Source organism: Polypterus senegalus, chromosome 8, assembly GCF_016835505.1.
Source record: "Polypterus senegalus isolate Bchr_013 chromosome 8, ASM1683550v1, whole genome shotgun sequence".
Classification (NCBI taxonomy): Eukaryota; Metazoa; Chordata; class Cladistia; order Polypteriformes; family Polypteridae; genus Polypterus; species Polypterus senegalus.
Genome location: NC_053161.1, coordinates 32,360,188 through 32,376,073, shown reverse-complemented (window position 1 = coordinate 32,376,073; position 15,886 = coordinate 32,360,188). Strand labels below are relative to the sequence as shown.

At 37.6% G+C, this 15,886-nt stretch overlaps 1 protein-coding gene across 1 annotated transcript in view; it reads right to left on the bottom strand.

The window, feature by feature from the left end:
- Window positions 1-469: 469 nt before the first annotated feature.
- Window positions 470-15,886, bottom strand: part of LOC120533868 (tripartite motif-containing protein 16-like) — a 31,506-nt gene continuing 16,089 nt past the window's right edge. The window contains exons 3-5 of the mRNA XM_039760941.1: window positions 8,594-8,753; window positions 2,918-2,983; window positions 470-1,796 (exon numbers count right to left, since the gene is read on the bottom strand). Coding sequence (XP_039616875.1) covers window positions 1,255-1,796; window positions 2,918-2,983; window positions 8,594-8,753 — 768 coding nt within the window. The 3' untranslated portion in view covers window positions 470-1,254. The remainder of the gene's footprint in view (window positions 1,797-2,917; window positions 2,984-8,593; window positions 8,754-15,886) is intronic.

Genomic DNA, 15,886 nt, shown 5'->3' with positions numbered 1-15,886 from the left:
TCAAATTTATTACTTTGTAGGTTCTCAAGAGTACAGTTTCATAATTCATTTATGGCAGAATTATGAAACAACCACAACTCTCCCTACGGCTTGCCACCCGGCCAAACTGAACAATTGTGAGAGAAGTGCAATAATAAGAGAGAAAACCAAGTACTTGATGGTCACTCTGGCTGCACTGCAGATAACCTGTGTGGGGATGGAAGAATCTTACAGACGGGCAACCATCACTGCAACACTTCATCAATCTGGACTTTACAGAAACAGAAGCCTCTCCTCAGTAAAAGATATATGCAAGCCCACTTGGAGTTTGCAAAAGGTACCTAAAGAACTCTCAGGCAGTGTGAAACAATACATTCTGGTCTGTTGATGAGCAGCATTATGTCTGCAGGAAACCAGACAACGCAGATCACCCATGCCAATACCATTCTAACAGTGAAGCATGGTGGCAGTGCCATGCTGTAGGGTTGTTTTTCATTGAAAGGGAGTGAATAGTTTCCTCAATAAAACCTGTTCCAGAGGGCGCTGGATGTCAGGCTAGGCCAAAACATATTAACATGTATCAAGTCTGTTTGGCACTTTACAGCAATAGTGAGCGGGAAATCATCTCCTTGTGTTTTAATGACAAATCTGAGAGCAAGAAAGCGGAGGTGCATTTTAATGTATAAAGTGATATCAGGTGCCTCAATGAAACACCAAACTCTATTAGTATGACTCACTTTTTACTGACTGGTAAATCCTTGTCTTCAGATATTCACAGTAAATTAATTCCCTTAAATGACCAATGGAGGAGTACAAAAATATCTAGTGAGAGGACAGCACTCTGTGCTCCTCATTAACTTCACTTGTCAATGGTTCTTGATACTTAGTCTACGTGGTTCTTTTCATAAGTGCAGCTCCAGCAGAACCACATTTGTCTGTCATAATAGGTGACATTCAATGATACTTAGAGGCCACAGAAGTTTTTGCAGTGTTAGTCTAAAGCAAATTTAGTCATGAATCCTGCTAGTCAAAATGGTATATGTAGGACTGATGTGTCACCGCCCATCATTGTGACACACACACCTGACTGGCTACTCAAAGATTTATTCAAACATAAAAATAATGGAGACACTGACAGCAACACTCATCCTGCTTTTTCATCCCTGAATGCAGACACAGTGGTGCTTCCCCTCACCAATCCTATGAGATTAAGTTTGATTCCAAATTACAAAACAAAAAAGGAGATGTAAGGTAGACATCAAGTGTGGGTACTGGTCAGTGGACACATGGTGTTAGGTGGCAAATTATTACACTTGAGTTCCAACCAAGCCGAAACCCTAAATAGAGAGGCTCAGTGAACAAGGTGTTGAACTTGTGCAGGAGGGTCATTGTGTGCGAGATGCTATAAAATGACAGAGAGCCAGCAGGACAGTCCAGAAATATGCCTATTCTGGGGCTGTAGGGTGAGCTCATTACAGTCTGCCGGCTATTGTGATAAACAGAGTACTGGAAATGAGAGCACAACAAACACCAGGACTTATCATTGTAGCCAAGGCTGCACTCCCTGGCTCCTCCTTTTCTGCAGAGTCCTTTATATGTGACTCCTATAACAATCTCATCTCCCCTGCACTCCACCTCCCAGTAAAAGCGAGTCCTTGCCAGAGCCTCTCTGCACAGAATTTGGTACCAGCAGTCAAATCTGTCAGGATGATCAGGATATTTGGTCTCTGCCCTCTCACATGTCACCTTCTTGTTCCCTTCAGACAGACGGAGACCTCTGTGGGCCGTGTTTATGTCAAGTGTGAGTGGACAGGAGTCTGAAAGAGCAGAAAAAAAATCAATTAGCAAGAATAAATCAGATGCCATGGTGACAAAATTTAAATGTGCCCCATTTCAGTGCTATCGATAGTAAAGAGTTATTTTGAATAAGCGTAATTTGTGAAAATTTTAAATAAAAAGACGACAGAAAATAGAATTAAAGGCAGACAACTCACACATTAGGAAGGAGTTTCAGTCATCTGAATCCGTGACATAAGGTTACCATCAGGGTCAAAGTTGTAATGGATTGTTAAAACTAATTCCTGGCCTTATTAAAATTTAATTTTTTATGGTGAACGTCCACCTCTTTTACTTAAAATCAATCTACTGTAACACTTCACCTCCAAATTGACTTTAACTTTCCTCACAAATAAACCTATGATCTTCATTGTCCAACTTCCATTCCCAGTCTTTTTTTCTTCCATTTCTAGTGACCTACTGGGCACTTAAGGGATTCTTGCAGGTCAGGAGTACATATAATTTGTAAATAAAAAATAAAATGAGAATAAAATGATTGCAATGAATTAATGAATCCTCCCTCTTGTGACTGACAGTTCCTTGATTTACTGGCCAGCAAACAAGACAGTCATTGAGTACTTAGAGATGTGTAGTTTATGAATAAAATTATCATGGAGTTATCCGAACCTGCTCATTTAACATGAGATGATTCATTCAATAGAAATGATGTATAAAACCAAAAGAAATTGGTTCAAAATATAATAATAAATATAAAAAAGAGAAACTGAACTAGATTAAATTGGTTTGATCATGTTATATTAAAAATAATTTCAATGTAAACCCCACCATGGCCATGATGACTGTCTTTAGTGAATTAATCTGTAGATGAAGACTCTCAGTCACTGTTCACTGACCACCAAGTTACTGACTAAATTTTATTGAATGAAACAAATCAGTAAAATCAGACTGCTTTTTTGCTTCCCTGTCCATCCCTAGTACATAATGCACTCGTCACAGGACTCCCGTAATTTTCACCTCACCAGTTACTCAACACTCACACGCTGCTTTCTGATGTTTACACTTTCATATCATAAGCTGTCTTGAAGTGATTTATGTGAGGAGAAGTGATTTCTGTTCTAATTTAATCAAAGTACAAACTTACATTGTAAAAACTCTTCTCTGCTCTGAGGTTCAGGGGACTGCAGAATGAAAACTGGAGCATCACAATCTGAATAGAAAAAGATAAAAGAACATTGAAAACTGATTAGAGTTTATTTTTGTAAGATAAGTTAAATTCTTAAACACAAATTACAAATGCAATGCTGTAAAAATTAAACTCAAACTGTTAAATTTTGGCCAGTGTTCCTTCCTTGGTTTATGTTAATGTTCCTTTTCATTGTCTTTTTAGTTTATTTTTTAGGTTGAATTATTTAGTTTGGTTATTTCTGTTATGCTCGTTTATCATGTTTGATGTGTTTTTGTTATTCTTAAAAATAGTAAATTACTGTTTCTTTACATTTCTTTATGTTTTCTGTGTTTTTTGGGTGGTTCCCCAAGAGGTGGGGCCACCTGTTCATCACAGTTGACTGCTCCCTGTTTTGTTAGTCTTTGCCAGTTGTTTTGATATTTTTGCTTCTATTTATTGGTTTACTCTGTTGGATTACAAATTGGTCTGAGTTACCTTTTCCTGCAAATTCCCTTTCCCTCCTTTTTTTGAAGTTTTTTGATATTTTGCATTTTTGTTAGTAAATACTTTTCTGGTGGGACTTGTCTCTGTACAAGCCATAGTAGTCCCCTGTCAGACATATTTCAGGATATATGAGACTGTCTTTTGCATTTTGAATTTTAAAGGTGTGTTCTCCATTTTAAGGCCTAGACAGGCCTGAGGTCTCTCAATTTTCTAGGACCAGGCTTCCCTGGGGGTAAGACTTACTTTGATGTAGGCTAGGCAGTATTCTGATCTGTATTATGTTCGTTCTTTCAAAGGCTTCACCTTTTTACTCTTTGTGTGATGTTGCTATCATAGCAATATGCAGCAAAAACAGAAAATATAATGAGGCAAAAGCAATGCAGAATCACCTGCATTCTTTAATAAATTAAAAGAAATATTTTTTAAATGAAATTAAAGATTTTTTTGAAGACTATATAAATACAATAGAGTGTCACTTCCTACAAAGGAAACTGACACCTACAAATGGCTATACAAGAAGAGAAGAGAAATGGTCAGAAGACTGAACCATGAGGACAACAGGAATTGCAAAGTGCTGTACTAGAGAAAGTATTACACATAATTTGAAAAGTAAGAAGTAAAACACATAAGAGCAGTGTCCACCAAACCAGTATTATACTCAAGTGTTATCCTTGTGACTCAAAAGTTAATAATGGTGGCCTTTACTGCTTTAGAGGAAATCAGAATATCATTCATAAAACAAATTACTACAGCTTAAATGGATTAAGGTGATTGGATACAATGTCATAGAGTTCAAGCCTGACTATTTAATGTTATCAAGTTTGTTATTAATGACATTCATAAAGCCACAGCTTTTTTTGTTTTTATTTAATTATGTCAGAGAGTTGTAATTATTTGTTTTTAGACCAGCTACGTTTCTACATAATACTGCAAAGATATCATTTGTATCAGTAATTACACAAACTGTGTACAAATTACACAGCTTTCTTATAGCAGTCAATTCTCTCAGTCCATGCACGCCAGTAAACGAATAGTTTTAGTTATCTTTATTTATTCTGTCATTCACAACAGTCTAATTTAACTCCATTCATGTTATCATTAAACCTTGAAGAGTCCCTTTTCACATAAAGCCTTTTTACATACCAATACTAAGTGATTTTTTCCGTTGATTTTTTTAGTCTGTGTATTTATCTCTTAGTTTCACTAAACACTGAATAATGGCTGTTATTACAGATGCTTCATAATTGTGTTTCCAAACTGAGTCTTTATCAGCAAAAGAATGAGAAGATGAAATAATAATCCAAACCATCTCTAACAGCTTTGTAAATAGGAGATAAAATTGCTGTTTATTCTAAATGTTAGCATTGGTGGATAACTGCAAAAATAAATTAAAGATAGAGAACATTTCAATTACATGTTGTGTTGAATATTTGTTCCCTGTGTTTTGATACTTTCTGATTTAACTTCGTACAAAGCTAAATCAACTAGCAGGAATAGATTCAGCAGCAACCATTTTTTTTAATGTTACTTATCCCATGTAGTTTATAGCGATGGCTGAAAAAAAATTAATTTCATGCCTTCAAAATGGAGCTAATACGGTTTATACTTAAATAGACTTCTTCACTACTATTTTTTGTCACAACAAGCCACATGGAAAACTTTAAAAAAATATATAATTTTTGAGTGGAACATTCCTTTAAGAAGGAAAAATATGGAAAAAAAAGGAAAGTAAAAAAAATAATGAAGACATTAGCAAATCATAAAAATATTTAAAACACACTAATCTTATTGGTGGTGATTGTATTTCAGGAATCCATGATACTATATATGGTGTACCACAGAATCTGTTCTGGGTCTGCTGTTATTTTCCATCTATATGCTCCCAAGAGGCCAGATCATATCAAAACACAAGGTGAATTACCACAGCTATGCAAATGACACACAGCTTTATTTATCTACAGCAACTGATGACCCTGAGACTCTGGGCTGTCTGATCCAATGTCTTTCTTGGATTTCTGAATGGATGAGTAGTCATTTCCTCAAGCCAAATAAGGAGAATATTGAAATCTTAGTTGTTAATAATAATGGAAATAGTGAGGGTATCAGAAATAAATATGACCTCTTAGTATTCAAAGTCAAGAATTTAGGTGCAATCATGGACTCTGACCTAAACTTTAAATCACATGTTAACCAGATTACTAGGCTGGCATTTTTTCATTTAAGGATCACTTCAAAAGTTGTACCTCTTATAACACTGCAAGATGCTAAGAAATTAATTCACACTTTTGTTTTCAGTCAGCTAGATTACTATAATGCACTCCTAACTAGAGTACCTAGGAAAGACATCAATTGGTTACAGTTAGTTCAGAATGCAGACCAGAGAAATAAAATCTTAGCACATCTCACCAGTTTTTGAGTTGTTGCATTGGTTATGAAGTCTTAAATAATCTTGCTCCTTCCTATATCTTGGAATACCTGTCCCCTTACGCATCACATTGTAACCTTAGATTTTCTAATAGCAGTCTGCTTATTATTCCAAGAGCCAAGCTTAGAAGAAGTGGTAAGGCAACCTTTAGCTATTATGTCACAAACATTTGGAACATGTTACCAACTGAGATATGCCAGGCGTATACTTTTAAGACCCCATGTATAGGGAGTTGACACCATGCTACACTCTGGGCCCTTGTAGTTCCTGAACCGACCGGATTGATGTAAAGAGGGATGGAAGACACAGACATCAAAATATAAGTGGTGAAAAAAACAAGTGTTCTTTATTTACAAATGCTGCCAAGACAAATAAAAAAGGAGTGAAAATTTAATTCCACAATCCAAATCAAGGGTGTCAGTAATTCAAGTTTAGTCAGCTATGACACTCACATAAAGAAAAACGAAATAGCAAAATGGGAAATAATAAATATATACAACAAAAAAAACAAACAAATAAGCAGTCCTCCTCCTTTTCTCTAAAAACCAAAATCAAAAAAGGGGGGAAAAATACAACTGTATTATAAATGAACAAGTGCTATATACAAAATACCAAAAAGAAAATTGACCTTCTCTTTGCTTCTTGATAAGCAAAAAATTATTCAGGGATGAAGAGTAAATCAAAGGACTATTTACTTAAAAAAAAAAAAAACAACTGTGAAAGGTTGCTTTCTCATGGATGCACTCTCTCCGGTAACATTGTTTTCCCAGGACTTTGCTAAATTCCTACAGCCTCTTATCTAAGTTGGCAACTCACCACATTTCTTTGCCATTTCTCTTTTTGCACTCCAAGGTGTGACAGGCAGCTGACTTTGCTCATTTTAGTGTTTAGTCCGTCTATAGTAACCTTCTGTTAATCGGACATGTGCACTGCAGCTGTGAAGCTGCCTTCACTGTGGAGATACAACACACATCCTTTTCTTTCGAGGTAAGTATGAATTTGGCTATAAACTGTTTAACTGTGACAGGCTTCTGATCCTTAGTACATGGTGCACCTATTCACAATACTGTGGAACATTTTAAGAACCACCTAAAATCCAAATTTTTTAAATTTGCTCTTTTTTTGTAGTTTCAATTTAGTTTTACTCTTAATACCCTAAATATGCATAGAATTATCATTCTCTTCAGTGAATCTGCAATTGTCATTAATCTTTACTTTTATCTGTTTTCTTTTTCAGTGATTCTGTGGTGTCATTTTTTGGCACTATCACCTGATCAAAGGTCTGTGCAGCCACCTGTGATGTTTGATACCCCACCTTGTGACAAAACCAACTGCATCAAATCCTCTAACGTGAAGCCTAAAAACAACCAATAAGTAACGACTTAAGAACATTTAAGTTAAGCAGAAATACCCACTGGGGGCCAGGTGGACTTTTGGCCTGGAACCCCTACTGATGAAATTTTTTTTTCTGTCCACCCTGGCCACCTGACCTTATCAAACTAACATTTAGAAACATAAAAAAAATACAAAAACAATTCTGTATTTAAGGATATCTTTCATATGTACAGTATGTGTATGTTATTTCTCTATGTTTTGAATACTGTTTATTTTAATTGTTATCTAAATTTAATTTGTTTGTCTTTCCATGTAACTACCTCTTTGACATGTTGTTAAGCATTTTGAGCTATATCCTTTGTATAAAAATGTGCTATAGAAATAAATGATGTTGTTGATGTTGCCATAAAGGCAAGACTAGGACAGTCACAGGCAAAAATTGCTAAAATCTCCAAGAAGTAAAGATATTGGGCTTGAAACAAAAAAGAGGTTAAGAAAAACAATAATAATCCAAGTTGACACCAGTTATGAAACATGGACACTAATAAAAGCAGCAGAAAAGTGAATCAACACCTTTAAAATGAACATTTATAGAAGAACACTAAATATCAGTCACACGGGAAACTCTGCAACTGAAATATCAGAGTTGTTGCCAATTGTTTGAAACTCATATTTCATGCAGTCAGTAAGCCGCTGATTCTGTGCAAAACTTAGAACATATGAAATTTGAGAAAAGAGAAAAGACCATTCAGTCCATCAAGCCAGTTTGTTTAGCTAATTACTAAGCTGTCCCATAACCCCATCCATATTCTTCTTAAAAGTTATCATGTTTTCTACTTCAACTACATGTCGCAGTAGTTTGTCCCAGATTCCCACAGCTCTTTGTTTAATGAAGGCTTTCTATCTTTATCCTAAATCCACTACCCCTTAATTTCCACTGGTATTCTCAAGTACATGATTCACTGTTAAGCTGAAAGTTCCTCTAACTTGCCTGACAATAATGAGTGTAAACAAAAAACACTGCAGGGAAGCAAATGTATTGTTGCAGAAGCTTATTCAAATCTCTCAATATTAAAATTTCATTTATCTCTTCACTACCATCAAATAAACAACTGAATCAGCTTGAGCAGTTTAAAGTGATCCTTATGTAAAGAAAATGAAATGAATGCAAATAATTTGTTTGCTGTGTTAGTGTGATCACTCATTTAGTCATTACTGTATAAAAGGTACTATATTGTATATAATGTAAAAAAACCTTCATAGCAAAGGTAGATGCATGTTGAAAAGTAAGCCTTCTTCAGGCGACTTACTCCTCATTTTCATTTTATTGACACTCTGATCTTTCTAATGGACTTTAACAAGGAACACAACATTAAAAGATGCCGAACCTGGTACAGTTGTTGTCATGATGTCCCACTGGCTGATCTTCTCCAGACTCTTTTTCAGACAGGACAGCTCCTTTCTAAGGTCCTCAGAAGAGAGATCAGCAGTGACAGTGAAGCTGAACAAGTCTCCATCAACAGGAAGAGCAGAGGGAGATACGAAAGTCTGCATCAGGAGAGAAGAGGGGATGAGGAGAAACAAAAAGGAACATTTGTTAGAAGAAGCTCTTCTCGTTTAACACTAGAATTACCAGAGCCTACGAAAAAACTTGCAGATCAGGCCCACCTTAAATCCGCTAACACCTCTCTGCCAGCGTCCTTTGTCCTGTAAATGTGCCGATAAAGACAAGCAGCAAGCAGCCGACTATTCCATCCCCTCCACCGACTTCTAACGTGAACGAACTTCTCCCAGCTCATGCCTTGATTGATTATCTTGGAGTGAAGTGGAGTTTTAGAGTGGAAATAATAGATTGTTATTTGGAACACATGCATTTCATGTGTGCTCCATTGCTACAATAATCTGTGTAAGCACATTTTTAAAACAGAAATGTTTTTCATATTTTAGTACTAAATGACAAAATGTGGGCATAAGCTATTAACCTAGCTTCCACTACTGTTTCCCATAACTTCATTTTGTGGTGTATCAATTTTATCCCTCTGTAGTGGCTACATCTCTGCTTATCCCCTTTATTCTTAAAAATCAGTACCAGTACACACTGTCCTCACTTGTGAGTAAGTTACTGTATAGTCATGGGAGACTTTAATTATCCAAATATTAACTGGGATAGCCTTGCAAATGGTGGAGCGCAAGAACAGGAGTTTTTAGAAGTAATCAGTGACTGTTTTTTAACACAGTATGTTAAAGTACCAGTGTGGGGTGAAGCTTATCTGGTTTTAGTATTTTTTAGTAATAAGATTAAAATTGGAAGTGTAGAGGTGATTCAACCGCACATTTTGAGCAGATGTGGGAAAGTCTAAGCAGGATAGACTGGGATAAGCTTTTAAAAGCCGAGACAGTCGGGGAGCAGTGGAACAGGTTTGACAGTGTTTTACATGTAATATAGGACAGGTACATACCTAAATTTGGATTAATAGGAAATTTTAAAAAACTCCACAGTGGGTTTATATTGAGTTAAAAAAACAGAGAGTGAAATAGCGGACACTCGAAAGTTTTCCGAACTCTTCACAAGTGAGGAAGTTGATAACCTTCCAGTGGTAAAAGGGGCTATTAACACTAGAATTACCAGAGCCTACGAAAAAACTCGTAAATCCGTCCCACCTTAAATCTAATTCTAAAATAGTAAGACTAAGAGCAGTTTACTTCTCAAAACAGAGTAGTGCAGGATCAAACTTGCGACCTTTTGATTCCCAAGCGGCAGCTGATTCTATTGCGCCACAGAGGCAGTCATAATCAACAGGTGTCAATGTCGCATGTTAAGGCGGCTTTTTGTTTCTGCAGTTATATTTTTGAATAAAAGCGCAATTGTTGTGTTAGATTTGTACCTTTTGTGAAAGTATTTCTGTGATACTTCAGGCTTCATACATTATATAGTTTATGCCTACATTTTGTCATCTATTAGTAGAATATAAAAAACATTTCTGTTTTAACAATGTGTTTACACAGATTACTGTAGAAACGGAACAGACATGAAATGCGTGTGTTCCAAACAACAATCTATTATTTCCACTCTAAAACTCCACTTTACTCACAGAAAATCAATCAAGGCATGAGCTGGGAGAAGTTTGTGCACATTCTACCGTAAGTCGGTGGGGGGATGGAATAGCCAGCTGCTTGCAGCCTGATTTTTATCAGCACATTTAGATGACAAAAGACGCTGGTGGAGAGCTGTGAACGATTTTAAGAAGCGATTTAAGGTGGGACGGATTTACGAGTTTTTTCGTAGGCTCTGGTAATTCTAGTGTTAAGGAGGTTCTGAGTGACTTAGAAATTGTAGAGGGAGAAGTACTGCTCAGATTAAATAGGCTGAAATCAAACAAATCTTCAGGACCAGATAATATTTACTCTTGAGTTCTTAAGGAGGCTAGCGAGTACATATATAAATCTTTGACACGTATTTTTAGGAAGTCACTGGGCACTGGGGAAATTCCGAAGGACTGGAAAATGGCAAATATTACCCCGTTATATAAAAAGGGCGACAGGGCAGATCAAAGCAACTATAGGCCAGTAAGTTTAACCTGCACCACAGGAAAATTAATGGGAGGAATTATTAAGGATAAGATAAGGCGGAGTGGTGGCTCTGAGGCTAGTGATGTGCACTGGCGATCGGAATGTTGCCAGTTCGAATTCCGTAAATGCCAAAAGGAACTCTGCTCTGTTGGGCCCTTGAGCAAGGCCCTTAACCTGCAATTGCTGAGCGCTTTGAGTAGTGAGAAAAGCGCTATATAAATGCAAAGATTTATTATTAAGATTGAGCAGCACGTGGCAAGTACAGGTTTTTTGTCTGAACACTCAGCATGGGTTCAGAAAAGGCAGGTAATGTTTTACTAACATGCTGTAATTCTACGAGTAAGCAACAAAAAGATATGATCAAAGTGGAGCAAATGATATTATCTATCTTGACTTTCAGAAAGCATTTGATATAGTGCCACATGAAAGGTTTGGCATCAAACTAAAAGAAATGGGAGTTCAGGGTGATGTTTTTAGATCAGTGCAGAATTGGCTCACATACAGGAAACAGAGGGTGATGGTGCAAGAAACCTTATCAGAATTGTCTGATGTGGCATTCCACAGGGGTCAGTGCTGGAGCCGATGCTATTTTTAATATATACTGCTCAAAAGAATTAAAGGAACACTTTTTAATCAGAGTATAGCATAAAGTCAGTGAAACTTATGGGATATTAATCTGGTCAGTTAAGTAGCAGAGGGGGTTGTTAATCAGTTTCAGCTGCTGTGGTGTTAATGAAATTAACAACAGATGCACTAGCGGGGCAACAATGAGATGACCCCCAAAACAGAAATGGTTTAACAGGTGGAGGCCACTGACATTTTTCCCTCCTAATCTTTTCTGACTGTTTCTTCACTAGTTTTGCATTTGGCTACAGTCAGTGTCACTACTGGTAGCATGAGGCGATACCTGGACCCTACAGAGGTTGCACAGGTAGTCCAACTTCTCCAGGATGGCACATCAATACGTGTCATTGCCAGAAGGTTTGCTGTGTCTCTCTACACAGTCTCAAGGGCATGGAGGAGATTCTAGGAGACAAGCAGTTACTCTAGGAGAGCTGGAGAGGGCCATAGAAGGTCCATAACCCATCAGCAGGACCAGTATCTGCTCCTTTGGGCAAGGAGGAACAGGATGAGCACTGCCAGAGCCCTACAAAATGACCTCCAGCAGGCCACTGGTGTGAATGTCTCTGACCAAACAACCAGAAAGACTTCATGAGGGTGACCCAAGGGCCCCATGTTCTCTAATGGGCCCTGAGCTCACTGCCCAGCAGCATGCAGCTCGATTGGCATTCGCCATAGAATACCAGAATTGGCAGATGCACCACTGGTGCCCTGTGCTTTTTACAGATGAGAGCAGGTTCACCCTGAGCACGTGACAGAAGTGAAAGGGTCTGGAGAAGCCATGGAGAACATTATGCTGCCTGTAACATCATTCAGCACGAGCAGTTTGGTGGTGGGTTAATGATTGTCTGGGGAGGCATATCCATGGAGGATCACACAGACCGCTACAAGCTTGACAAAGGCACCTTGGCTGCCATTAGGTATCAGGATGAAATCCTTGGACCCATTGTCAGACCCTATGCTGGTACAGTGGCTCCTGGTGCACGACAATTCCTGGCCTCATGTGGTGAGAGTATGCAGGCAGTTCCTGGAGGATGAAGGAATTGATACCATTGACTGGCCACCACACTTTCCTGACCTAAATCCAATAGAACACCTCTGGGACATTATGTTTTAGTCCATCCAATGCCACCAGGTTGCACCTCAGTTTGTCCAGGAACTCAGTGATGCCCTGGTCCAGATCTGGGAGGAGATCCCCCACAACAACATCTGTCATCTCATTAGAAGCATGCACCGATGTTGTCAGGCATGTATACAAGAACACAGGGGCCATACAAAGTGCTGCGTACAATTTTGAGTTGCTGCAATTAAATTTTGGCAAAATGGACTAGCCTGCCACATAATTTTTCACTCTGATTTTGGGGCATCTTTGAATTCAGGGCTCTGTAGGTTGATCATTTTCATTTCCATCAACCGATGTGGCATCCTTTCGCTGCTAACACATTACCCAGTCTATATCAGTATAGATATCCAGGGCCCTCTTATTCCCATTGAGATCTGATGTGTTTTCAAAGTGTTCCTTTAATTTTTTTGAGCAGTTTATATAAATGATTTAGATATGAATATAAGTAACAAAGTTGGTTAAGTTTTCAGATGATACCAAGATAGGTGGATTGGCAGATATTTTGGACAGCATACTGGCTTGGGTAGATTAGTGGCAGATGAAATTTAGTGTCAGTAAATGTAAAGTATTACACATAGGAAGTAAAAACATTAGGTTTGATTACACAATGGGAGGTCTGAAAATCGAGAATACACTTCATGAGAAGGATTTAGGAGTCATAGTGGACTCTATGCTATCAGCTTCCTGTCACTGTTCAGAAGCCATTAAGAAGGCAAACAGAATGTTAGGTTATATAGAACAATGTGTGGAGTACAAGTCCAAGGAGGTTATGCTCAAGCTTTATAATGCACTGGCGAAACCTCAGCTGGAGTACTGCAGTTTTGGTCTGCAGGCTACAAAAAGGGCATAGCAGCACTAGAAAAGGTCCAGAGAAGAGAAACCAGGCTTATTCTAGAGTTACAGGGGATGAATTATGAAGAAAGATTAAAAGAGCTGAGCCTTTTCAGTTTAAGCAAAATAAGATTAAGAGATTGTTTGAAGTTTTTAAAATCATGAAGGGAATTAGTACAGTGGATCGAGACTTTTATTTTAAAACGAGTTCATCAAGAACATAGGGACACAGTTGGAAACTTGTTAAGGGTAAATTTCACACTAACATTATCAAGTTTTTCTTTACACAGAGAACCACAGACACTTGGAAAAACCTATCACGTAGTGTGGTAGACAGTAAGACTTTAGGGACTTTTAAAACTAGACTTGATGTTTATTTAGAAGAATTAAGTGGATAGGGCTGGCAAGCTTTGTTGAGCTGAATAGCCTGTTCTCATCTACATTGTTCTAATGTTCTATCATAGCCTCCACTCATCCTTCCACTGGATTTTGAAACATTGCTACAGGGATTTGTTTTGATTCACTCACAACAGCTTTAGCAAAGTTGAGCCAAGTTGCTGGGTTTTAAGGCTGGTGTTGCAGTCACTACAGTCAGAATTCATGTTAATCATAAAGGTTGAGTTTAGGGCTCTTTGTTGGTCACACAGGTTCTTTCATATCTTTAATCTATGGACTTTGCTTTGTCATGTTGAAACAGGAAAATACTGTTACCTGGTAGCATTCATGCAACAAGCCAAATTTGCCCAGCAGATTACCAGATGGTGAAGTATAATTCATCACTCCAGACAGCATATTTCAACATATCTCAGCAAACAAAGACAAATGATTTTTATGTGCATTTTATGGGCTTCAGCACTCAACACTTACAGATCTTGTGTGTCCTACCACTTTTTAGTTGAGTTGTTAACAGAACTTACAGTTGACCATGGCAGAAATTTAATAAAATTACTTGTCAAACATGTGGCAACCTTTCACAGAGCCATGCTGAAAGTCATAAGTTCTTTAGTACATCCCAGGTCTACTACCAATGTTACTTTATGGAGATTGTAGGGCTGTTTGAACCAGTTAGCAATTGGTTTAGCTAAATTAGATGAATCCACTAATTATAAGGGTAGTCCACATAACTTTGACCATGTAGTGTATCAAGAAGAAACTGCAGGTCCAAAGCCTGAATAGTGTGTGTAGGTCTGGTCCCAATATTAAATAAATTATGTGACTGCACAAACAAAATAAGAGGAGAGGCACAAGGCTGGACTTTGAGATGTCATCTTTTATAAGGAGCAATATTTCTCTCTAATATTTCTTTAAAGCTCGCTCAGAATACTATTCTACATTAATAAACAGCAATAATACAAATCCTCAGGTACTGTTTAGAACAGTGGCTAAATTAACAAATGGGAATTTGAAAATACCAACAGATAATAGCAATACAGACTTTATGGACTTCTTCAATGAGAAAATTAAAAATATAAGATCCCAGATCTCTACATCACAGTACAAACCAAATACTAGCTTAGCAGGCCCTGCCTCACATTGCATTCAGCACTTTAGTAATTTTAATCCTGTAACTGAGCAGGAAGTCTTAACTTTAATTTCTAAAATGAAGCCCACTACTTGTTCCCTAGATCCAGTGCCAACAAAACTAGTAAAAAGTGCAATGGATGTTCTTGCAGCGCCTATTCTAAACATTATCAATAGTTCATTATTGCATGGCACAGTACCTGATGCACTGAAAGTGTCAGTCATTAAACCATTACTTAAAAAGTCAGACCTAGACCCACACATGCTAAATAATTATAGGCCTATTTCAAATTTACCGTTTCTCTAAAATACTAGAAAAGTAGTCGCCAGTCAGCTTCAGTCACACCTTACGCATTACAATTTATTTGAGAAATTCCAGTCTGGTTTTCGCACTGGTCATAGTACAGAAACGCACTAACACGGGTTGTAAATGACATTCTGATATCCTCTGATGAAGGAAACTCCACTGTAATTATGTTGTTGGACTTAAGTGCAGCATTTGACACCATTGACCATTCTATTTTACTGCACAGGCTAGAAAATGATGTTGGGCTTACAGGCCCCGTGCTCACTTGGTTTAGTTCTTATTTATCAAATCGATTCCAATATGTACAGAAATGTGCTGACAGTACTCCATCATTATACACAGAAGTTCAATATGGTGTCCCAGGGGCTCAGTACTGGGACCTTTACTGTTTTCACTTTACATGCTTCCACTGGGATCTCTCATTAGGAAACATAATGTTAATTTTCACTCATATGCAGATGACACCCAGTTATACCTTTCATTTAAATCAAATGAAGTTTCTCGATGTTGTCTTTAATTAGTTGTGTTAGTGAATTAAAGGAGTGGATGAATGAGAACTACTTGTCTTTAAATACAGATAAAACAGAGATGTTAATTGTTGGAGGGAATGACGCTGATCACAAATATTTTGTCATCATTTAACTCAGTTGGAATCCCAATTAATTTTACTGAATCAGCCGCAATCTAGGAGTTATCTTTGACTCTAGC